The sequence below is a fragment of the Myotis yumanensis genome, unplaced genomic scaffold (assembly GCF_028538775.1).
Source record: "Myotis yumanensis isolate MYYU_CA2020_CCGP unplaced genomic scaffold, mMyoYum1.0.hap1 SCAF_9, whole genome shotgun sequence".
In the NCBI taxonomy this organism is placed as follows: Eukaryota; Metazoa; Chordata; class Mammalia; order Chiroptera; family Vespertilionidae; genus Myotis; species Myotis yumanensis.
The window spans coordinates 2,335,863-2,361,686 of NW_027223760.1; the positions used below are offsets into that span (position 1 = coordinate 2,335,863).

General features: G+C 51.9%; 1 protein-coding gene across 1 annotated transcript; it reads right to left on the bottom strand.

The window, feature by feature from the left end:
- Nucleotides 1-6,248: 6,248 nt before the first annotated feature.
- LOC139016669 (RNA helicase aquarius-like) lies at nucleotides 6,249-14,812 on the bottom strand. Its single transcript, XM_070424933.1, has 3 exons — nucleotides 14,726-14,812; nucleotides 10,737-10,828; nucleotides 6,249-10,587 (listed from the first exon to the last, which is right to left on the bottom strand). The coding sequence occupies exons 1-3, from the start codon at nucleotides 14,810-14,812 to the stop codon at nucleotides 6,249-6,251; spliced, it is 4,518 nt and encodes a 1,505-aa protein (XP_070281034.1).
- Between the last annotated feature and the right edge of the window lie 11,012 nt (nucleotides 14,813-25,824).

Genomic DNA, 25,824 nt, shown 5'->3' on the forward strand with positions numbered 1-25,824 from the left:
TGACCACCGAGAACGCCACGCGGGGAGGGAGCCCAGGCTCGTCTCAGAGAGTGGGTTCCAGCCTTGTCCTGTGGCCGCTGTTCAAATGGCCACAGACCAGCTCCAGAGTGAAGGTGCGCCGCCTCCGTGACCTCACCGCCCAGCCCCCCAGCTGGCTAATTCTCCAGGGCGGACACCTCCATCTGGCTTGTGTTTCTATTGATCAGGCCCTAGACTTTGTGAAGTCATGTGTTAATTTGTGGGGTTTCCGTCAGTCGAGATACAATGTCTTCTGTCTGGTGGAGAAGATGACCCCAAAGGCTGCAGTCCCATTCCCTGCAGGACGTGGCCACTGAGCCTGCTGGCGGAGGAGCTGTAGCTGCCAGCCTCATGGGCAGCTCTGCCCCTGCGTTGCTCCTTGAACCACCTTTGTGATTTTGCTGGATCCAATAAATTGTGGAGGTGTGCTCATTCTATACTTGTGTGTCTTATTTTTAACATTTTAAGATTATACTTGGCCATAGAGATGGGCTATGGGAGTTAACTGAATCCAGAGAGAAAGCTGATCCCTGAGATGAACTTGAACTTGACCTCTGGGAAAATTAAGACCACAAGGTCACGGAGAAAGGTCAGTGAGGTAGGTACCTACAGACGGCGAGGGAAGAAACCTGAAAGATGGAGATAACACCTGTAAGACGACAAAAAGCATCAGATGAACCAACGCTTGTCCCCAAATCTGAGAAGGGCAAACCTCTGGTGAAAGAGACTGCTTAGGAGGAGGGGAAAGAGAAGTCTCTCTCTAAACAGAGAGGCGCATTGGGTGGACGCTGGTGAGTGAAGCTGCCTGCCACCATACTGCTTATGTGGGAGGCAGCTGTGCCCACGAGTGACCACCCCCCCCCCCCCAGCTAAACAGAAGAAACACACCCGGAGCCGGTGCGGGGGTTTCGGCCTGTGGGCAGTCAGTGAGCTCGGAGCTCAGAGGAGAAAGTGGCCTGGGCACAGCTGTGGGGCTGGGCAGGGAGGCCCACGGAGGTGGCGGAAGCGGCACACCCTTTGCCCTCCCTCTCTCAGGAGGACTTTCTAGAGGAGAACACCCCCAGGGACCTGGCCCAGGGCTGATATTCCAGATTCTGGTAAGGACCCCTTAAGGGGTAGCCAACCAGAAGGACTCACCCGCAGCCCCAGGCAATCAGGGCTGACTATTTCCTGGTGACAGGTGGTGATACGATGGATTCTGTGTGTCAACTTGGCTGGGCCATGTCCCCATATATTTGGTCAAACAGCAATCTAGATTTTTTAGAAATGATTAACGCTAAATCCATAGACTGAGGAGGGCAGACTGCCCTCCATACTGTGGGTGGGCCTTGCCTAACCCGCTGCAGGAGTTAGGAGGAGGAGAGGGAGGTCTCTGACAAAGAGGGTTCGGCCAGCAGAGGGCCTTTGGACGAAGCTCCGCCCTGGGCTCTGCCCTGCAGGTGGCAGACATGCAGCCCCACAATCACAGGAGCCAGTTCCTCAGGATACACCCCTCGGGCGGTCTCCCTCCCACAGCAGCAGAACCAGGCACACTGTGGGCCTGCACCCAGGTTCATGGGTCACCCCAAGGACTAACCTCTCCTGGGGATCAGGCCTTCCTGCTGTGGGAAGCCCCTGCCCTTCTTCCTCCCCCCGCCCCTTTGGGCTCCCACCCTCAGCACTGGCTGCCCCTCTCCCTCCCCAGTGCAGTCAGCACTCAGCTGTGCTGGCTGACTCGCTGAAGGGCCCAAGAGGAACGCTTGGTTCAGTGGATCTTAAAAGTCTGAGCCGTGTGTATTGTACTTAGAGCTTCTCAATCAGATGCTAAAATCCCAACCCCTAAAGCAGTGGTTCTCAACCTTCCTAATGCCGGGACCCTTTAATACAGTTCCTCATGTTGTGGTGACCCCCAATTTCATTGTTACAAATTGAACATAATTAAAGCATAGTGATTCATCACAAAAACAATATGTAATTATATATGTGTTTTCCGATGGTCTTAGGCGACCCCTGTGAAAGGGTCTTTCGACCCCCAGGTTGAGAACCGATGCTAAAGGGAAATGCAGGGAGGCCAGACCATGAAGGTGTATTTACAGGAAAATAGCGGTGCTGCCTCCTTCTGAAGCTGAAGGGATTGTGCTGCCTCCCCAGCCAGGGCCTGGGCAGGGCTCCTGGGACCACCTTGCTGCGTTGGGCGCCCCCAAGCGGCTGCGACTGGTAGTGCAGGGTCCTGCCTGGGACAAACTGGGCGATGGTGGCAAGGACGGCTTGAATCAGCCACCTGACCCTGTGACTGTGACCCTGAGCACCTGGAGGCCCAGGCTCCCTGCAGGCCGAGAGGGGCCCTCTTTGCCAGGAAAGCCCAGTGCAAAGGAGGGGGAGGGAGGGTCACCCCAACTTGGGAGAAAACAATGGCTTACTTTGCCTAATTGCTTAACTTTTTAAAAAAAATCCTTACCCAAGGATATGTTTTTATTGATTTGAGAGAGAGAAAGGGAGAGAGAGAGAAACATTGATGTGAGAAACATCCATCAGTTGCCTTCTTTCTGCTCCCCGAACGGGGGTCGAACCCGCAACCTCAGTGTGTGTCCTGATTGGGAATCAAACCTGAAAAATTTTGGTGTCTGGGGCGATGCTCCAACCACTGAGCAGCCCGGCCAGTGCCTGGTTGCTTCACTTTTGATGCCAGGGCAGTGCTTCTCCGGGGTTCCCTGCTGTGCTAAAGGCGGGGCTCTCCGGGTCACTGGGGAGGGCACAGCAGGTGCGGGCTCCCAGCCCTCCTAGGACTCGTCTCCACCATGACCCGCGTCTCCTGGACTCGCTGAGACCAGAGGGGAAGAGTCACGAAGTCGGGACAAGGACTAAGTGAGCGGTGGCCGCCCCAACCTGAGGCCCCTGCTGGGCATCGCTCCCCCTCAGCTTGGTGGACGCCATGTCTGTCTGCATGAGAGGCTCCAGTGAGGACCAGTGGAAAGGAGCTGGGACTGCGGGACCCACTCCCTGTGAACTCGTGGCGTGGTGGGTGCAGGAGAAAAAGACGGCTGTATGGATAATGTTTCTCTTAGTGTGGTGAGCCTTCCCCCAAAAAACTAATTAAAGAAAACGTTGTGTTCTTAAAAAAAAGAAGTTTCCTCCCCTTTCCAGGCCACAACTCCCTCCTGGATTTCCGGCTGGGCTCTGCCAGGTTCCCACGCACAGGCAGGCCCCCAATGCCCACCTCCACCTGCAGGACTCGGGGCCCCGTGTTAATTTTTCTCTGGGAGAATCCATTTTAATTCACTTTAATTTCTCAATTGATTCCTGGGGAGCGAGGTTTTCTTCCAATACATGCAGTTCCATTTCCCCTGGTTCGGTTTTTATAGAAAACTAGCGCTCTCCCAGCTGGTGGCTGCAGTTTCTTGTGAAAATGTAGTGTCAGTGGCTGACCCAGCTGTGGCATGAGAAATGAGTCTTAGAAATTGGTTTCCAGCTTCGTGGCAGAAGGAACCATTAAGTTTGACATTTTGTTCTGCTTGAAGTCAGAGCCTTTATAAGAACTAAAAAAACTTCCAATTTGCTTCCTGCCCTCTGCCCGGTGGAAGGGTGGGGGGTGGGGGGGGGAGTTTGTGGTCTAAACACAGAACCAGCGAGGGCGGCATTCCCGAGCCTGAGCACAGGGATTCCTTTCACCACAGGAACCACGGGGATGTAGAATCACTTCCTTTTCCTTTTGTGTCCTCAGTAGTTTTACTGCTTTCAGGAAAAATACCGATTTTAATTTTTTTCTCTTTCTCTGTTTTTGTTTTAAATATATTTTTATTGATTTCAGAGAGGAAGGGAGAGGGAGAGAGGAGAAACATCAATGATGAGAGAGAATCATTGATTGGCTGCCTCCTGCACGCCCCACACTGGGGATCGAGCCTGCAACCTGGGCATGTGCCCTGCCCGGGAATTGAACCCTGACCTCCTGGTTCCTGGGTCCATACTCAACCCGTGGGCTGGCTGGGGCACAGACCCTCACCCCCCCTCTTTCTCTTTTTTTCTCTCGGACTCTCACACCAACCTCCTTCCCTTAATTTGTAGCTAATTGTAGGAAATGGAGAAATTTGAGTAAGCAAACATCTGAATGAACACTTCTTCCCTTTCGTTCCACTGAATTTAATTAAAGTCCAGCAAATGAGGAGGCCACGCTTGTCCAAAGGGAGCAGCTGGGACCTTGAGTGCCTGCAGATGCAGAGGTCAGCACTGGGATGGATGGATGGGCAGAGGTCAACTGTTGGGGTCCAACCCCAGCAGGTCCAGGGGTTCCCAAAGGTGTGGACGGAGTCGGTGAAGAAGGAATGACACGGAGACAGCATTCAGTTGATCAGCAGCCTAGTCAGGATCTCTAGCCAGGATCTCCAGCCAAGTTCTGTGTTTATTGTCCTGTTACATCTGTATTTATACCAGTTGATTTTAATCCTATCCATTCTATTCCAAAGGTTAGGGCATTTCTTATCTCCATTCCAAGGTTACTCTATTGTTCTATTAAGCTACAAAGAAGTAACTGAAGGAGATTATCCTAAGTAAAGATTATGTAGCTTAAGCATGATTATTCATGGTTAAAGTGATTAACTACCCGCCTGGCACTTAGTTAAGGGGTTTTATTCCCTCCCTAACTCCAGGGAAAAATCCTCGCCTGGGGAAACAACCTTTCTCGGGGAGGTGGTCCTGTTAAAAACACATAGCGTTAATAGGGGGAGCAAACATATGCCATATACGCCAGGTCCCTTGAAACATAAGCTGTGCAGATGTTTCTTCCCTGCAGCGACTGTGTCAAACAGCAAGGGTGGACTGGCTTCTGGCAAATTCCCTCTTTTTTATATTTTAAATGATAGCGCATGTAAATCAGTGGCCACCTCTCGGATTGGATTTTTTAAGACTCGGAAGAAGACTGACAAGCAATGATAGCAAGCATAGCTATAAACATAGTGGACGGAGCGCACAAGGAGCCTTGTTCCTGTAGAATGTTGCTGGCCTCTTCAGTCAAGGAATTTCAGCTGTCAAGTCGGTGGTTTGGTTGTCCTTGTTGATCTGGCTAGCGGGCAGTGTCACTGGCGATGGGCTTCCGGAAGCATCAGTGAGTTGAAGGGCTGCATCAAAGGGTCCATCAGGGTCACACTTGATGGTGGTGTCGGCGTCCAGGGAGGAGTCAGCTGTGCCCTCTGGCTTGGCCGATATGGATGATACCAGGGAGGAGGAGGCAGAGATGGAGGGTAGTAGAGAGAAAAGGAAGAGAAAGCAAAAGAACTACAAGGCATGGAAGTGTTTAGAAAAAAGAGGGAGAAGAAAGGGAAGAAGGCAGCATCCCGATACAGCCCTTTCCTTCAGCTGCCCCTTTCCCTGTGGTCCAAGGTAGAAATGGGAGACAAGTCCTGTTGCAGTGAGAGGGCAGCTGCTGTCAGCCAGGCTCTGTCTTTACCTGGGTCCCGATCTGAGCTGGGTGTGGGAAGCGAGGTTCAGGCCCCTGAAAAGTTGGGGGGTGAGGGTCTGTGCCCCACTTCTGTTGACCCCCAAGTTGTCTCCTAATGGCCCCTCTGTGACTGTGCCTGTCTTAGAGTGTTCCTTCCCTGAGGAATCTTACCCGTCTCTGGCTAACCAGCCATCCTCCGGGGCCAAGCAGGGTGATGTGAGGTGTGCGAATGAGGGAAGGGCAGTGCCCCCCTGCAAGATGTTCAGTTCTGTCTCCTTGGTAGCCTATGCCCCTGTGGCCTCCATGCCCAGCACCTGCCTTGGGCTCCCCTCGCCTGCTGGCGGGGCCCCGGCTCTGGTCACATATCTTGGGGAACCCAGGTTTCCTCTCCAGGGAGGGCCCAGCTCACACCATTGGGCAGGAGACAGATCCATGGCACCAGCCACCACGAGGCCTCAACTTCAGCATGAACAGAAAGCCCAGGGAACAACTGTGGGCAAATGGACTGTGAGAAGAGGGTCCCTCTTGACACAAGGGCAAGAGGGGCCAATACAGGACAAGGGAGGAACGGCCTGTTGGCATGTAGCCCCGGGACAGATGTGTTTAAGTGGCACCTGGTAGACTGCTGGGGTCTAGCCCCAGCAGGTCCAGGGGTTCCCCAAGGTGTGGACGGAGTCGGCGAAGAAGGAATGACACGGAGACAGCACTCAGGTGATCATCATAGCCAGGTTCTCTTTTTTTTTTTCTTTTCAAAATACAAAAAGTAACTTTACTTTGACTTTACAGATGAAATGTCCTCCCTAAGAAAGGCTAGCATTGGCTATTTAGTCTCTGGGACAGATGTGGCATCTTGCTGGGTGCCAGCCTCTGTGGGCACAGCCTTGGGGCCAGCTGCAGCAGCAGTGACTTCAGAGACAGCGGAGGTGGCTTCTGGACTGGAACCAGTCCCTGCCCGACCAGGGGTAGCCTCCGTCTCACCGGGGGTGGCCTCAGTCTGAGAGGCCAACAGTTCGTGACTGATGCTGGCATCTGTTAGACTGGGGACGTCAGCCTGGGTAGGCATGCCCTCTTCTTCTGTTTCCATTTCTGTTTCCTGACTTTGAACTTCCTCAGTTTCTTCTACCATAGCAGGTGGTAGCTGCAATAAGGTCTGATGATAGTGATGGGTGGTCTGTATCAGGTGCATGTACATGTTGTACACAAAGTTTGCCATTTGGGGCATATTCTTTATTACCTGTACTTCATGAGATGGCCCCTCTCCATTCTTTCTACAGGTTGGGAAATGTTCTGTTGGAATTATATGCAAATGAAGCGGGCGGGCTGTGAGCTGGCTGAAAGCTGGAGTGAGTTCGAAACAGTTTTGGAAGAGGGATACTCTGGCGAAGATATAAAGTCCAAGTCTGGCTCGAGACATGGCCACCACTAAGCGACGAACGTCCCTCAGATGGCCCACTGCCACGGTTCGTACGAGAGAAAGAAGAATATAATCATTCTGTTGACCTTGAAATCTGTCAACAGTTGTCACCTTATTTGGTCTTCCAATCAATGGATTGCTCCCACATCGTCTATTGATAATGTCACGAATAACATGCTTTTGCCCATTATAAGTTGTTAGAATACTGATCTTGTCAGCAGGGTAGCCAAGTAAACACATGTACATAAAGAGTGCCACTACATATTCTGCCTCTCCAAGATTCTGATAAAAGTAAGGATTAGGCTCAGACTCTCCCACTCCCTGAAAATCTTCAACATTGATGAGCTGGAAGTCATACAGCAAGCCAGCATTTGCTGTGCTAAACTCCGGCAAGAGCTGCACATGGGGTAAGTTGCCTAGTTTCTTGTATCGCCAGTTGTACAGGTTGCACAAGCTTGCCCTGGCTCTCCCTTGGGCATCGAGGTCCACAGTAGGAACTCCAATCCGGACGAAGCGAGTGAAGAGAGACTGCTCCATGTTGGAATACTTCTGAAAGGCCATGTTCTTAATGACCGGAGGTAACTGGTGATGATCACCAATCATAATCCATCGTTTCAATCGGCTAAAACCATCCTGAGGATTCTGTAGAAGAGGTATAAACGTTTCTATCTCCAGGATCTGAGCAGCCTCCTCCATTAAAATGTTGTCATACTTGAAACCTAACTTGACTAAATCATGTCGTTTTAAGGCCGCATGAGTACAGGTCATGGCAATGATTTTGGCTTCTTTCATCAAAAGGTATTTAGATCTGTCCAGTCCACTTCGAAGCAGTTCAGAGGCCCTGAATTCCTCAAGCTGAGTAAAGATTTTCTTAATATGCCTGAAACATCCTTCAGCAATTTCCATGTCTTCTTCATAAGACCGACCTTTAAAAATGGGTTGAGGAGCATTTGCAAAGTATTCATGAAAAGGGAAGAAAGTGGAGATTTCCGTGACATCTGGCGATGTGTTACCTTCATTTTTCACTTTGCTGATATATTCTTCCCAGCGAGACATTACCTGATATAAGAAGAAACAGCCTGCTGTTTCACAAGTATATGAAGCATCCCCTGGAACCCCTAGGCTTTTTTGCAATCGTTTGACTTCTTCTAAAAGTTCTATTCTTCGAGCCAGGACATAATTAACTCTTCCGTACCTGCTGAAATCTTTCTCTGTCTCCAGCTCTTCTTCTCCATGACCAAGACGCAGGAGGTGGCGTTCGTCAATGTCTAAAGCCATGATTTTCTCAAACAACTGGTTCAGGGCCTGATTGGAATGAGTAACAATCAGAGTTCTCTGCTCTGGGAAATTGTGGTATATATTAGATATGATCTGAACCGCCACATCTGTTTTTCCTGTACCCGGTGGGCCCACAACCATAGTTAGCCCAGGCTGCATTCCAGCACGGATGGCCTCTATCTGTGTATGAGTGAACTGAATTGTATTACACTTGGGTTGGTTGTAAGGGTAAGGACCCCGATTAGGAATAACATGAGGTTCAACAATTAAGGTCTTGGCCTCTTCAGTGTCTTCACCTTCCCCATCCATGTCTTTCCTTTTCTTCCCTTTTCCACTTCTTACTGGAAAAGTTATCCTGAAAGGGGGTATCTGTAGAGCTGGGTCATCCACGGTTACTTTCACATTATGACCAGGGAAGCTGGTTTTCAAATGCTCAATGGAGAGAAATGTGTCGTTGAAATCGAGGGTGGCTATCTGATCGGGCATTTTTGAATAATGTGCACTGCTTGGATCCCCGTAACCTAAAATGATGTCATGCAGCCAGGCAGGTACCACACAGTCAGTGTTCATCAGGTTCCGAATAGTCTCCAGCACAGCCTTAAAGTTATTTTCTTTTGGTTTTCTCCTCATTATTATATTGAAAGTTTCATACACATCTTCTGCTCCATTTTGTATAGTATTGGTCATATCTTGTTGATACTGTTTTGGATCCCAAAACACTCTAAATGTCCTTGACTCTCCTCTAAGATTGGGTCTGGGTTCGGGTCCGTCTTCGATGACACGTCCTTTATCATCCAGCATGCCCTGGATTTCACAGCCTCGGACATAAACCAGGCCAACCTGCTCAATAAAAGGTCTCCTCTGGTCAAACTTGGTACCATACGGTTTTGTGGGATGCACAGTAATTAAAAAGCATACGTCATGCTTACGAAGGCCTTCCCATTCATCTTTGATGTGATCTCTGACATTGAGATTGATGGTGACATCTGCACGAACTCTGGTTGGCCAGTTTTCGCCTATGTTGGGTTTGGCAACCTCAACCACAGTGAAAGCCACAATGGGTTGAGCCATTCGCGCCCAGCCACCAAATACTACACCGCCATATTCAGACTGCCAAGGCTTCATTCTGCTGACACTGTCTTCGATGTCCTGCCTAATTTCATAAGTTGGTTCTAAGCGGAAGAGATTAAAGTTCCTTAGGAGGTGATCATGAAGAGTCAAAAACTGCAAATTCAGCTTGGGAAGAGCAAGACAACCTTCCCCTGAATAGCACTCAGTTGGGACAATATTTTCATCCCACATGATTTTCTCAGTTGGATACAAAGGCATCTGGTTCAACTGCTGAATCTGAGAAATTCGACGTTCATGACGAGATACCAGCAATTCTAGAAGAAATTCTTTATCAAAAGTTGTGTCTTCGGTTTTAGGAAGAGTTGGTAACAAGCAGAGGTACGATGCCACCTGGTGGAGTGTATTTGCACTAAGAGGTCCAAAGAACTTGACCAAGGATCCCCGAGTATCTACTTCTGCCACATTTGAGAGGGCAAAACCACGGAGTTCAGGGAAATGTGCAAAAGCAGCTCTCTGTAGAGAAGTGATTCTATCATAGTGAATGGTAGTCATCTCATTCTCTGTCAGAGCATTTCCAGTCTGGTCATTAATCTCGAAACCAGTATAGAACTTAAGCATGCCCAAAAGCTGGGAAAAAAGATGGCCGTCCTCTTCCCTATGAACAAGGTTGGAAAGGTAGCAGTGAACCAAAAGGTGGGAGTCGTCCAGGATGGTATTAAACCAGCGCCTTGTGGGGAGTAGGGCCTCTAGATCAATCATAAGTTCAATGAATCTTTCACAGTAATGAACTTTGTCCATAGTGACAGGTTCAGAAAGTGGGACTGACTTCAGCACGGAGATAAACTTCTGGATGAGCTGTGAGAGAAATCTTCTTTCTTGATAGGCTTGTTCTCTTGCTTCTGGATCCATCTTTTCATCGTTCTTTTTAATCAAGTTCCAGAATTTTCTTAGCTTAGGTGTCTTTTTAAATTCTAATTCCAAGCGTGCAGGCTGTAAGCCCATCCACATTGGGAGGGAGATAAGCTGCTGTACTTGACTTCGTATCAAGTCTACTTCCAAACTATTGAAGCAGTGATCAAGAAAAAGCAATAAGACTGTCTGTTCATGGAGTGAAAATTCACCATCAGTTTCAGCCAATGCTGCTTTCAAGATGCACTTGAAAAAAAATGGGAAGTGGTCTGGCTTCTTCTTGAAAGTCTCCCATGCAGGGACATTTTCTCTGAACTTCTCATTCACCCTACAACAGATGGACATTAAATAGGCCTTGCTGGACACGTCCGGAGAATAATTCATCCACAGGTAATTTTCAGGGTACTGGCTAAATTCCAAGAGCATTATCTTTCTGATGGCAAACCTTGAATTGACAATCTCTTTTTTCAAATATATCTTCAATGACCTAAGTTGCAAGTTCAATCGCCAGTTGGGCGTGTATGGAAGGAAACAGATCGTTTCCCTTTCACGTTGATGGTTCTCTCTCTCGTCCTTCCTTGATATCAAAAGGTGATTTTTTTCTTGATATGGGGAGACCAGTATTTACATGCCAACTGGGTCACGAACTCCACATTGATCTGGGACACCGTAGGGGCCACGACGTTCTTGGGCTGAGCTGGAGCCGCAATGGCAGCACTCGCCCTCCGCTGCAGTGGGGAAGAAAGGCCCGCTCCGAGCAACAGTGAGCCTGATGCACTTCCCCAGGGAGCGGCTGCAGCTGCCTATCCACGCAGGGCAAGGACCTCTGGCCTGGAAAGCCTCAGTCTTCACAGTCCCATGGGGAACACATCCCTAGCCAGGTTCTCCAGCCAGGATCTCCAGCCAGGTTCTGTGTTTATTGTCTTGTTATATCTGTATTTATACCAGTTGATTTTAATCCTATCCATTCTATTCCAAAGGTTAGGGCGTTTCTTACCTCCATTCCAAGGTTACTCTATTGTTCTATTAAGCTACAAGGAAGTGACTGAAGGAGATTATCCTAAGTAAAGATTATGTAGCTTAAGCGTGATTATTCATAGTTAAAGTGATTACCCGCCTGGCACTTAGTTAAGGCGTTTTATTCCCTCCCTAACTCCAGGGAAAAATCCTCGCCTGGGGAAACAACCTTTCTCGGGGAGGTGGTCCTATTTAAAACACATAGCGTTAAGAGGGGGAGCAAACATATGCCATATACGCCAGGTCCCTTGAAACATAAGCTGTGCAGATGTTTCTTCCCTGCAGTGACTATGTCAAGCAGCAAGGATGGACTGGCTTCCAGCAGTCAGCGCTGGGATGGATGGATGGGTAGAGGTCAGTGCTGGGATGGATGGATGGGTAGAGGTCAGTGCTGGGATGATGGGCAGAGTTCAGAGCTGGGATGGATGGGCAGAGGTCAGCGCTGGGATGGATGGACGGGCAGAGGTCAGCGCTGGGATGGATGAGTGGGCTGGACTGGGGAAGGAGGCAGAATGGTGAATGGTCAAAGGCTCACCCAGTCTGCATGCACCTGATGCCCACACGGCCTCGGGATCCCATCTGTGAGCCGTATGCCCACGGACCATGGGTTCACCAAGTCCTTGCCTCGTGCAGTTCGCATTTATCCTCTCACCCCTGCTGAGCGGAGAACTGCTGCTAACACCTCACAAGTGAAGAGCCAAGTCTCGCAGTGCGTGCACCACTAGCTCAAGGTCACCCACGGAGCGAGGGCGCTCAGGGTCGGAGCCAGGCTGTGCGGGCATGCTGGTGAGCACGTGGAAGGCGGGCCCCGGGCGGCTGCTGCTCTCCCTTCCCCATCTGCTGGCTCCAGCAGCTGCGGCCATCTGGTGACGCCGAGGCCCATGCAGGTTCATTTCCTTCTCAGGGAGGCGCTGATGGCCAGAGTGGCGGTCACAGAGGCACAGCGGAGGGGGCACCTGGGCCACGGGACCTGGGGTGGGACTCAGGGAGAGAGTGCATCAGGGGATCGGCGTGGACCTGCTCTGACCCAGGGGCCGTGAGGGCAAGGCCAGGGAAGAGCCGCCACCTACCTCCCCTCCACCCCCCTTGCAGGGGACCTGCCACACTTCCCTGACTTGCAGGAGTAGAGACTTCCCACATGGGCAGAGTGGACACCCCAACATCTGCCCTCCCCGGCCATGCTACCTCCCCATGTGGCCCGGGGCCTCCACTTGCTCAGGGTCTGGGGTACGGTCTGGGCAAACCTCCCTCAGGCCCAAGGCCCATGGGACGCGAGATGGAGCTGGTGACAAGCGCTGAGTGGACGGAAGGATCGAGGCTGGGCTGGTTTCCTGTCGAGAGTGGCTGGTGGGCTGTGTGGCCACCTTCGCAGGCCAGTCGTCCCAGCCTGTCTTTGGGGCTCATGCGCGGCATCTTGGGATGGCAGACCGTGCTGGTGTCCAGCGAAAACAACAGGGACAAAAACATAGGTCCTCAGGCCTAAGTTGGCCACACCGTCCTGGCCACCCAATCCCAAGTGTCTCTGAACGTCCCTCTCCTTCCTTTGGACAGGGCTCAATCCTTCTACCCTGGGATCCTAAGAGCAGGCGCCCTCCTCCCTGCTGCCCCCGGGACAGGGCTGGCAACCACCCACCGTGGTCTGGGTGCCAAAAGCCCCAAGGAAGATAGACGTCCAGTTCTGAAACAGTGCTCGATGCTGCGACGTTTTCTAGTGGGAAAGAGTCTGCCAGGCCTGGGCCTGGCCGGGGCTCAGTTGGTTCGAATGCTGTCCCGATGCACCAAGGTCGCAGGTTCGGTCCCCAGTCGGGCACAGCAAGAAGCACCAGCGAGTGCGCCAGTAAGTGGAACAACAGATTGATGTTCCTCTCTCTCCCTCTCCCTCTCTCTCTCAAAACCAATAATAAAAATAAATAAGTTGTCAGGCCCTGAATCCACTAACAGGAACGGTGTCTGTTATCGAACCCCGTCCAGGCCACGGCGAGTCCACGCAGCGCGATTCCCTGACGCCTCTTGCATCCCCATAAGTGGCGAGTCCTTGTGCATTTTCTCATCTGAAAGCTGTTCAGGGAAACATCTGGTAGCGGCAGACTGGCCGTTATGTCCTTGAAGAGAGAAAAGTAAACGTACTGACAGAATCATAGTCTTAGAGCTGAAGGGACTCAGTAGATGTTGATCAGCTATACAATAAACAGGAGCTGTATTAATTACTTCGAGGAGGAAAAAGGCCTCGGGTTCTGTGGTTCTGAGGAGGGCTGAATGCGGAGATGGGCCTGCTGGGCAGCTCAGCACAGACGCGGGACCGCCGTCTGCAGGCGAGCCCATGGGCCCCTCTTCCTACTGATCATCGGCAGGAATTCGGCCCGTGTCTCTCACCTTCTGCAGAAGTAATCATCGAAGGCAAACGCATTTCCAAAGGTCCTCACTTTGGAAAAAACAGAGAGCACATGATGCAATCAATTCACAGGAGGAGATGATATTTGGGGATTCAAATCTCTTGTCCAAACCACCGCAGATCTACATCAACACGAGGGGAGGTTTTGTTCTATTCCTGCCCCTTCAATCCATGTGGGCTGGTGGTGGTGGCTATATTTGCAAACTCATCCTCTTAGCCTTGGTAAAATGAGCTTGGAAGTCCTCAAGTCATTTAAGGTCTTAAAGCCAAAGTCATTTTGAATCGCGGGGAAGAGTAGGATCAGGTGGGCCATGAGGAGGCGTGCCCAGTGCTCGCCAGAGAAGAACTGGATGCGCGGCTGTTGGGCTCCCTTAACCACGGGCTGTGACCCCTCAGCTGCAGAGGCGCCTGCTGCTGCGGCCCCTCCTGTTTTTGAGTTCTTTGTCTCAGTCATTAGTGCCAAAAGCAGCGCAGATAAATCTCGAAGTGACTGAGTTTGGCCAGGCCTGTGTTGCTAAGTGATTAGAGCAGTGGTTCTCAACCTTCTGGCCCTTTAAATATAGTTCCTCATGTTGTGACCCAACCATAAAATTATTTTCGTTGCTACTTCATCACTGTAAAGTTGCTACTGTTATGAATCGTCATGTAAATATCTGATATGCAGAATGGTCTTAGGCGACCCCTGTGAAAGGGTCGTTCGACCGCCAAAGGGGTTGCGACCCACAGGTTGAGAACCCCTGGATTAGAGTGTCAGCCCTTGAACCAGAGTGTCCAGTGTCAGACTCCTGGTCAAGGGCACATAGCTGGGTTGCAGGTTCCATCCCCGGCCCAGATCGGGGCGCAAGCGGGAGGCAACCAATCGATGTGTCTTTCTCACATCCATGTCTCTCTCTCCCTCTCTCTCTCTTTCTCTCTCTGTCTCTCTCTCTCTCCCTCTCCCTCCCTTCCACTCTCTCTAAACAAGTCAATGGGGAAAAACATCTACTGAGTTTGATTTCCTGAGCAAAGATGTGTGTATGTGCGTGTGTGCGTGCGTGTATGTGTGTGTGTGTGTGTGTGTGTGTGTGAGAAGCTGGGTGGGTAAGGATGCTGACAGTGTTATTCTCATAGGAAATCTGCAAATTCTTTCCGATGTTTCTGCTCGGCTCCACTGAGCTGGAGCATGTTAGACAATCAGGAAACATGGCAAGACCTTGTGCTGAGCAGGAAAGCTTACAGGCGATTTCCACTCCTCCGGCTCAGCCGAGGCATCCGCCTCCAGGGATTTCCTGCGTCCGTGGCTGCAGAACCCCAGGCCTCTCATCCCCGCTCCGCTCAGGGGCTCCAGGGCAGGGTTATTGTGGGTGTAAAGATGGGCTAAGGGGTGCCAGCTGGCATGGCTCAGTGGTTGAGCATCGACCCATGAACCAGGAGGTCATGGTTTGATTCTCAGAGCACATGCCCGGGTTGCAGGCTCAATCCTAGTGATCTGCTACATGCAGGAGGCAGCCGATCAGTGAGTCTCATCATTGATGTTTCCATCTCTCTCTTCCTCTCTGAAATCAATAAAAATATATTATTAAAAAAAAAGACAGGACGAGGGTGAGTCGTGTGGGGCGGACGGAACGTGCACAGCACCGGAGCTGTCCGACGGGCCTGCTGCCCCTAAGCCCGGCTCTCTGGACCCTGAGATGTTGCCGAGCCCGAGAGGAGCCTGTGCAGATGCTCGCTCAGCAAGCACCGCCGGGCAGCCCGGTGCCCCGCTGCCGCCCTGGACGTGTTCTTCCAGAAGCAGGTGTCCATTCCCGTACCTCCCTGGCGAATAACAGAGTCTTTCTCGTGGAAAAGAGGCATTTTAAAAACTACACCACTGGGCACTTGGGTGGTCACTAGGACGCACAGGTCGGTCTGGGGCTCTGCCGGTCACCGTGTCCCAGCGCCGGCCTCAGGACCACGTGGGCTGCCACATTAACACTTCATTCTGGCAATAGAAATCCTTTTCTACTTCACAGCTCATGGGTCATGTCATCGTCTCTCAGCTTTATGGAGATACACTTGACAGAACTGTAGTTATTACAAGTGCGCCATGTGATGGTTTGATGGACATACACGATTTCGAAGGGCTCCCACCATCGGGTAAGTTAGCACATCCATCACCTCTCATAATTACTTTTTTTCTTTTTAGTCTGAACACAAGTTCTACTCTCTCAGCAAATTTCAATTTTACAGTGTTCTCAGCTGTAGTCACCACGTTCTACATTAGTGACCTTATTCCTCTTGTAACTGAAAGTTTATACCTTTTACCACCCACTCCCACTTGCCCACCCCCAGCCCCTGGCAACCACCATTCTGCTCTGTTTCTGCTTCCTTTTTGTTTTTATTTCCACATATGAGTGATACCATGTAGTATTTGTGTCCATACTACCCAAAGCAGTTTACTATTTTTTTGTTAATCCTCACCCAAGAACATTTTTCCATTGATTTTTTTAAAGAGAATGGAAGGGATGGGGAGAGACACAGAGAGAGACACATCAGTCGGTTGACTCCTGCATGCATCCCGATCAGGGATGGAGGCTACAACGGAAGTACCTGCCCTTGACTGGTATCAAACCCGGGACCCTTCAGTCTGAGGGCCGACACTATCCACTGAGCAACACCGGCAGGGCAGGAATCTCTTTGTAGTTAGAAGGGAGTCCCCAGCCTGGCATGGAGGGTTGACGGCGGTATTTCCAGAGCAGTGAGAAACCCAATACAGCGGCACAGCAATTAACTTGGGTTGTACCTCACACCGACACCAGGATAAATTCCAAATGGATTAAAAACCTACATGCAACAGTAAAGCCTTAAGCACTAGGAGAATCAGTGGGCGATCCCTTTCCTAACCTGGAGCTGAAAAGCCCCAATGTGTAAAACCCAGAAGCCATAAAATCGAAGATTAGTAAGTCCTCCTACGTATGGCGCGGGCCATGCAAAAGCTTGCTTCTTTATAAACTGTCAAAAGATGAAGGTGAGCCCTCGCCAGTTTGGCTCAGTGAATAGAGCATCCGTCTGTGGACTGAAGGGTCCCAGGTTCGATTCCGGTCAAGGGCACATACCTGGGTTGTGGGCTCAATCCCCAGGTGGGGGTGTGCAGGAGGCAGCTGATTAATGGTTCTCTCTCATCATTGATATTTCTATTTCTCCCTCTCTCTTTCTCTCTGAAATAAAAAATATATATATTTTTTAAAAAGATAAAGGCGAAGAAACACTCTCTAGGAATATTGTAAACAAAGGATTAGTTTTCTTAATATAGGAAAAGTGCCCGAAAGTTGATATAAAGACCCTTGACTCACGAGAAAAATGAAAAAGGCACTTGAGATAGGAAGAAATACAAGCCAGCAATGCTTATGAAGCATCTATATTCTACTCTTTGACCTAAGGGTACTATTTCTAGAATTCACAGGTTATTTATTGTCATATAAATACCCATCAATAGAATACATAATCTTAAAGTGTAGAATACCCCACACTGCACATGCACACACACACATACACATCATGTGTATGCACAGACGTGCACTCTCACACACACAAGTTGGAACTCTTTATGTGCTGATGTGGGAAGAGCACCACGATGTATTAAGAAAAAGGAAAAGCCACATAAGGAAACAGCGAAGGTGCCGGCCAGTGTAAATGGGCGCTCCTTGTCCTGGGGCCGGTAAAGGAATGAGCAGTGTCCCTGTGCCTGCAGATCACGACTCATGTCCTGTGTTCCTTCGGTGTATAGACAAGTAGGTTGTCCTAAGAATTATTTCTTTGTAAGAGTTGGACGTGCTCTGGCTGGAGACCCACCCCGCTCACCACAGAATGAATGTTTAATTAAGATATGTGTTCATATCTATCCCTCCATTTTATCTTTTTATAAAGAAAACAGAAAATGCCTATATTCCCAATACCCAGGGATGAGCACTACTAACATTTTGGTGTAAACTCTTCTAATTCTTTTTCCTATGGTGTGGACATATGTTGCTGTTTTTCAGTTTTCAATCACAGTTGACACTGAACATTATATTTGTCTCAGGTGTACAGCAGAGTTGTTAGACATGTATGTAACTGACAGAGGGATCCCCAATATTCCCAGTACGACCGGGCACCGTCCTTAGTGATTACAACATCATGGGCTGGTCCCCGTGCTGCACGTCACACCAGTCCATCTCTGCATCTGAGACGTGGCTGCGATGCCACAAGCCGTGGGCTCCAGAGAAACCAGTTAGGTCATGTTCGCATGGACCGGCAGCTCCTGAACAAAGGAAGCATGATCCCCGCCCCACCCCCACCCCCGGTCCCTGGCAGGGCCGACGGTCATCGCCGGGGGCCCAGGAAACACACGCTCCTCGGAGACTGTGGGCTCCAGCTCAGGGCTGTGGTCACAGGTGGGAGCAGGCGTGTCGTCCCGGGCCCTGCCATTGGAGACTGAGGTTGGCTAAGTCGTCAAAAGTTGGCTTAAGGACTTTTCTCCTCTGTCCTGTGATGGACTTGAGTCACTGCAAAGAGAGACCCACTACTCAACAGAAAATGGGCAAAACCTGAGAAAAATCCACAGCTAAACGCTCCTGGTTGGTTAGGAAGCACTGCCTTCCGGCCCCGCTGCCCCTCGGTGTTCGCTCCTGATAAACGGGGTTCCTCCAGGGGTTCCCCTTCCAGCCAGCACAGTGGGCAGCTCTCCCTGCACAGGCTCTGGGGCCCATGATGTGTGGGGCCACCCCCCATGGCCTGGCCGAGGGTCCTGCACCTGGCAGCCTCCGCCAGGTCGCTGCACATGAACCAGAGCTGCCCCCCCCCTCACCTCACCCCCACGGCTGCTGCTTGCCCGGCCCGCGCTCTGCAGGGCGGCCCACTGCTGGTCCACAGCTCAGCGAGACCAGAGGCAGTGGGTCCTCAGGGCTGTCGGCTGGCACAGAGGCCCAGGGCTCGCCAGAGACCCCTGCTGTCCAAGGCAGAGGCAGACACGTGGAGGCAGCGGGTCCAGGCCTGAGCCTCTGGGGACAGGGGGTGGGGTGAGAGCAGAGCGGCCTCCCTGACGCTCTGGAACGTCATGAGAGGCCTGCACTTTTAGCCAAAAATAAATGTGTAAAAGGTAGGGATCATAAAGGAGTGAAAGAAGGTGTCTGTCTGCAAAGGGACCACACTCCCGACGGCAGAGCGTCCTCCGCCTGAGCAGAGCTGGGGCGTCCGCTCCTCCTGTGAGGACAGGCGGCTGCTTCATCGTCCCTCCAGCACCAGGTGGACCCTCTGGAATTCTAATTGCTCCCTGGGGACTGAGCAGCAGCTCCCAGAAATGTCACGGCGTCCTGAATGGCCAAAGGCTTCACTGACTTGTCACTTTACTTCCAGGGGTGAGAGGAGCCTTGTATCCCTCAGGGCGGAGCACAAGTCCCCAGTTTCCGGGGAAGTGCCGAGGAGAAGGCGGAGGAGAAGGCGGACAGGAGACGGGATCACGATAGACAAGGTCCGCAGTCCCTCAGGGCACACGGCCCTCAGTTCGAACTTGGGATGTGGGCCTGGAATGCCAGCATCTGCTTTGGCGTAAAAGCCAGGGAGACGGGGCTGGGCGATGCCCCTGCTTCGTGGTGTGAGCAGTGATGGACTCTCACAGCTGCAAAAGGAGAGTTTTCGAGGCTGGAGTGGCTCTCCGCACATGGAAACAAATAACTGCTACATGCACAGAGGTCGCAGTAAAGGCAAGGCGCGCAGGTGCTGCCGGCCTGGTCGCCGCCCGCTACCTCTGCAGGGCGGGACCTCTCTTGCATAGATGGTCCCTGCTCTCCAGCCAGCTGCTCACACCGGAGCTGCTCATCCTCTGTCGAACCCAGTGACCCCCCGATTAACGAACCCTTTGGCTCCAAAGCTCTTTCCCTGGCTTCTCCCCAAAGCAGGAAGCCCTTGTGGCTGCAGCCGGGCCCCCTGGCTGCCTGCACCCCCTTTCCCTCTGCAGGACGGAGCCAGCGCCGGCCACATCCACCTCACAAATCCTGCACGATGAGCACCTGGCAGAGAACCGTGATGCAATTTGAAACTATGAAACGTAATGTCAATGCCCTGCCATCTTCCTAGAAGCTCCTTCCTGCTCGTTCAGACCGGGGGCTTGGCACAGGCAGCAGAGACAGCACACCTGTGGGTGCTGGAGGGAGCCCTCTGAATGTCGGGGCTCACAGGCTGTGACCAGGAGTAACTGATGGCACGCGGTCGCCCAGGTCAGCGGCCGGGGCCCAGGGTCCAGCCAAGAGTGTTCAGCAAGACAGCCTCAGAGCCCACAGGAGCAGAGCCGAGCCCATGCTCCTGGCCTCAAAGGAAAATGTGCTCAGGGTAAAAGCAGAGACAGTTCCCAAGTCTCCCCTCCGCCCTCAAAGGCTGGCGTGCTCAGGCGTGGGGGGTGGACAGGTGGCCTTGGCCAGAAGCCGCGCCCGGATGTCCCCACCCCAGACTGCAACCATTCTCCCCCAACGTGGGAGACACCCCGAGACCTGCAGGGTGGAATTGGGGAGAGTGAAGACTGTGTCTCCGAGGCTCCTGGTTGAGCCCCAGGATGGAGACAGGCCACAGGCACTGCCCGGGGACGTAGGGGAGGACAGTGAGCTGGTGATGCTTCTGTCGGCTGCATATTAGAATCGCCTGGGAGGAGCTCCTAAGAGTCGGTGCCTCAGCTGCCAGGACAATGCATTATCACATGATCACAAAAACAAGCCGGACCCCTACCCTGGCCAGTGTGGCTCAGAGGGCTGGGTGTCATCCCATGCATCCGGCAGGGCACATGCCGAGTTGTTGGCTCCATCCCCAGTAGAGGGTGTGCAGGGGGCAGCTGATTGATCTCTCTCTCTCTCCCCTTCTCTTCCTCTCTCTAAAATCAATAAAAACATATTTTTAAAAAATAAGCCAGACCCCTACATTATATCATGTACAAAAGTGAATTAAAAATGGATCAATGACCTAAAGAGAAGAGCTCAACCTATAAACTCTTAGAAGAAAACCCAGGGTTAAGCCTTCCTGACCGAGGATTCGGTCCTGGGTTCTTAGATACGGCACCAAAAGCACAGATGATGAAAGAGACAAATAGACGAATAGGGTTTCATAGAAACTAAAAACGTGTGTGTGTCTGTCAAAGAACATGATCAAGAAAGAAAAAGATGCCTTAGCCAGCATTGCTCAGTGGTTAGCCCGTCAGCCTAAGCACCAGTAGGTCCTGGGTTCGATTCCTGGTCAAGGGCACATACCTTGGTTGCAGGTTGGATCCCCACCCCCGGGCCAGTAGGGGAGCGTGTGGGAGGCAACCAACCGATGTGTCTCTTTCACATGGATGTTTCTCTCTCTCTCTCCTCTCCCCCCTTCCATGCTGGATAAAAATCAGTGGGAAAAGTATCCTCACTCCTTGGGTGAGGATTGAAAACAAAACAGAAAGCAGAAGACACCCCTGCAGAGCGGGAGAAACTGCACACTGTGCACCGAGAGGCCTGCTATGCAGCCACTGCGGGCTGTTTCCTCCTTCTCTCCTCTAGGATGCACGCACGGAGATCCCTCCTTCCTCGGCGGCAAGCGAGTCCTCCAGGCTGAGATTTTGTGGTTCTGTTCAAAGGCTTGGGGCATCCTATATAATAAAAGTCAATATGCAAATCAACTGAACAGCAGAACAACTGGTTGCTATGACACACACTGACCACTAGAGGGCAGATGCTCAACACAGGAGCTGCCCCCTGGTGGTCAGTGCGCTCCCACAGGGGGAGCACTGCTCAGTCACAAGTCGGGCTCAAGGCTGGCGAGTGCAGCGGTAGTGGCGGGAGCGAGCCGAGCGGTAAGGAGCAGCAAGCAGGTGGGCAGTCCCGGACTGCAAGGGGTCCTGGACTGTGAGAGGGATGTCCCAGACTGTGAGAGGAATGTCCACTGAGAGGTCCCAAACTGTGAGAGGGCGCAGGCTGGGCCTCGGGACCCTCCCCACTCCGAGTGCCGGATTTTGTACACCAGGCCCCTGGTTGATTTATAAGCTCTTCTGCTTCACAAACAAAAATATCTGCGTAAACATCAGGTTTAACTGGAATTCGTTGCTAGACCCTTCCAAGCCCTTCGAGGCTTCTATGCTCCCCCAAATACTTGCAGGTGAACTGAGGCTGCATTTAGACGGGGGAGTGGAGGCCTCTGCAGGAGGCTCACTGGCCCCGAGACCGCCGCTGGGAGCCAGGCTTGCTGTGCTGGAAGCATGGAGGAGCGTCCCTGTAGGAGCCGCCTGCTGAGCAGGTGACCCCTGTGGCCCCTCGTGTTCTCCTCACTCCAGGGCAGAGCACAGGGTAGCGTGTCCTCACCCTGAGGCCCGGGGGAGGAGCAGGCTGGGGGCAGGCTGGGGGCAGGCTCAGCGTCCCCCAACCTCAGCACTAGACCTTTCCGGCCTCGTAATTCCCTGGAGGGTGTTAGCATCATCTCGGGCCTCTACTCTCCAGATGTCAGTAGAGCGCCTGCCCCCACCAGCCCCGTTTTCACCAGACTCTGCAGACGACCAGGCATCGTCCATTCCCTCAGAGCCCGTTACTGTGGTTCCCTTCCTCTCCCCAGAGGCTTCAGTTCAGCATCTCCTAGACCGGCCTGCTAGAGTCCCGTGTCCACATAGCATCTACGAACATCCTTGGGATCTGGGCGGTAGGAAACACGCCTGGACAAAGGCTGGTTTAAGACCCATTCCGTCTGTAAACGATGCAGGTCGTGTTGGGGGACAGTGTTGCTGAGTGCTATGGGACCCTGTCCGTCCCAGGACCTTCCTGAAGCCTCGTCTACTCTGAGCTCACTTCCCCTCAAACCTTTCTTCTCATTGTCTCCTCTTCCTGCAGGAGCAGGTTCGAGCAGAGACGTGCCCTGGGGATGGGAGCATTGGCCTCTGGGCCATTCCGTCCTCTTCCTGGGAGGAAGTGGTCTTGTCCAAGTCCTGTGGGACCCCAGTGCCCCACCTACACCAGGCGCAATCCTGCAACTGCAGTCCCCTGGGGGCACTGCCTGCTCCCTTCTCCTCTTCCCAGGGTTCCACCACGGTCTTAATTCACCTGCCGGTTGGCTCCGTAGATAGAGCATCAGCCCTCAGACTGAAGGGTCCCAGGTTCGATTCCAGTCAAGGGCATGTACCTGGGTTATAGGCTCGATCCCTGGTCCTGGTCAGGACGCCTGTGGTAGACAATCAAATGATGTGTCTCTCTCTGTCTCTCTCCCTCTCTTTCACTCCCTCTAAAAATCAATGGAAAAATATCCTCGGGTGAGAATTAACAAACAAGAAGTCCTCTCACAGACAGCCTCCACTAAGGGCAGGGGGAGGGGAGTGGGCAGCGATGCTGCAATTGTTGAACATGGTTTTATCCAGGCCCCGTCCTGCAATGCGCACACCCACAGTCTCAGCTCGACCTTCATGTGACCTTCAGAAAACGCTTTTCTCCTTGTCGAGCTCGGGCCCAGGCAAGAAGAGACTTGGGGTTGACAAGTTGTTCTTTTCAGTAAAACATACTTTTTCTGCCCTACACACAGCATCCGGGGAAACAGATGTATCCCCTTGAATATGTATGGTCTCACAGCTTCTTCCATTAATAATTCATCACACATGCTAACATCTCCCCATCACAGCCTCCGGCAGGAGCAGGGACAGAAACCCGTCCTCTGCCCCCGGGAAGCCCGGCCTCCGGCAAGGACAGATGGCAGCCACAGCCTGGCTTGGGTCACCGGTGAAAGGTAATCACACACGCGTTGCTGGAATTTTCTACAACTGGCCTTTATTGCTCTAAAAACCACAAGGCGGTCGTCAGGAAGACGCTTTCCCAGCTCAGCCTCCAGAGGAGCGCGTGGCGTGCTGGTCGCCGTGAGGCCAGCACTGTGCTGAGTGAGTCTGCCTTCAGTCGGACCGAGCTCTCTGCCTCTGACAGCTCCGCTCTGGCTCCAGCTCTCAGGGCTCTCAGAAGTGCAGGCACCTTTGAGGAATTATACTCATTGCAAGAGTATGAGAAGCATTAAAAAGTTAAAAGAAAAAGGCACTGTTATATGGAAATCAGCGAGCTAAACAGAAGACGCCTTAGTAAGCCAAATTTGGAGTCTTTATTACGCCCGTGGTCTCAGAGGAGTAGCCTCCAGAGTCTGAGCAAAGTAACACGGAGGAAGCTTTCCCTTCATATGCTCCTGGTTTCTTTGTCTCCCAGATATGGGATGGGGCTTCCGGACCTTTCGCAGGCTTTACAAAGAGCCCTATGTAGGTATTTTGCAGGAAGCTTGTAACCTTGAGCACAGCATAACTTAGTAGTTTTGAGCACAGCCTAATTCAGATAATATTTAGATAACTAAAAGACACCTGGCATGGGAGTAACCAGGGACGGACCAAACCGACTCTTATGTCAGCAGAGCGGCGTGCAAGGCCAGATAATTGAGCTTATTTTCCCTATTATTTGAGCAAGCATGCTTACAGAAGCCAAGAATAGCAGAGTTAATTTACAGAACAAAGAACCATCTATGTTTAGTGGAAAATTTTCAAACAGCAGTTTTTACAACATAGAGGTTACGGGAACAAGATGGAGTGCCTATGCTTCAGCTCCTGTTGCCCTGGCTGGGTGGCTCAGTTGATTGGAGCATCATCCGGTACGCCAAAAGGTGGTGGGTTCAATCCCCAGTCAGGGCACGTACCCAGGTTGCAGATTCAATCCCCTGTTGGGGTGAGTGCGGGAAGCAACTGATAGATGTTTCTCACATCGATGTTTCTCCCTCTCTCTCTGTCTGACTCTCTCCCCCTTCCTTTCTCTCTCCAAAATAAATTTTTAAAAAGTCACCTGGCCCTAGCCGGTTTGGCTCAGTGGATAGAGTGTTGTCCTGCAGACTGAAGGGTCCCAGGTTCAATTCCGGTCAAGGGCACATGCCCAGGTTGTGGGCTTGATCCCTAGTAGGGGGCGTGCAGGCGGCAGTCAATCAATGGTTCTCTCTCATCATTTATGTTTCTATCTCTCTCTCCCTCTCCCTTCCTCTCTGAAATCAATACAAAATATTTTTTAAAAATTTTTAAAAAGTCACCTGTAATCCCTGACACATCAAGGTGAGCAACATTCACGCCTTGCTTTATAACCGTCTAGGCTACACACACCTCCCCATGGAGGTAAGTACTTAAAGACAAAAATGTGTAAAGCTATGAGGTCTTGTTTTGTGAGCTTCTTTCAGTAGAAATACATCATAGTCTTCATTTCATGTCACTTGCTCGCACACACACACACACACACACACACACACACAATGGAATGGCTCCGTGCTTCGCCACTGCAGGCATTATTCTGCAACATCTCATCAAATTCCCTCCTGGTTAATATTCATATCACTTCCGTGTTGCCCTGTTATTAGTGAACATGCTGGGGTGGGTGTGGCCCTGGCTGTGACTGTCTGCTTCCTCCCTGCCCCCTGTCTCGGTGGGAGACGTCTGTGTCCACCGGTGTGACCTCCGTGCCCGGAACATGGAGCAGCGAGCCACAACGTCATCGACAGCTCTACCTAAAGCGTGTGTTTTCCCTCCATTCGTGGGAGTACGAGTGGGTGACAGGACAGCCAGGACCAGGCCGACTCCATGTGTGTGTCCTGCTCAAAGAAAGAATTGGGAAATTGGTAACGGAAACCCCCCGCCCTCCCACCTCCCACCCTGGGGACCTCAAGGAGCCCCTTGGGAGTTGTGGGCCTCTGGGTGTCGATGTTATGCGTTTTCCTGAAGCGACTGTTTTCTCAAGGACTCACATCAAAGTGAGTGTCAGCAGGCACCACAGGACACGGTCACCCAGCCCAAGCCAGGCCCCAGCGCTGGCCCCCGCCCTGCTGCTGTCCTGCAGCTCCTCCTGCTCCACGTCCATCTGCTGTCCAGGACACTGACCTCCCCGACTCCACGTCACAGCCAACTCCAGGCCGTGGGCTCACCTAACCTTTTCTGAAGGGTGTACTTTCCTCCAGCGTAATTCTCTTACGAGACACATCACATCGCTGCCTCCACAGCCCACCACCAGGTGCCTTCAGACTCCGGCTCCTGACAGGCAAATCCTGGCTGGTTTTCATATTTCAGGGGCGCCCTGGCCAGCGAGTCGCCCCCTCTCCCCAGCCCTCACCTTGGGAAGCCTGGGGGTTAGGGCTACAGTGAATGAGCGTGTGTGCGCGTGTGGGGCACATACACATTCGGTCCACAACCCTGGCGTTTGCACCTTAGAAAACAATCTGAAACAGGCTAGCCTAGCGGCTATAGATATGGTGGGAAAGGTTTCTCGGGTGAGATTTGATTTGTCTTTTCTTGGAACCAGCCCCAGTGACCTATGGCATAGGTCCTAT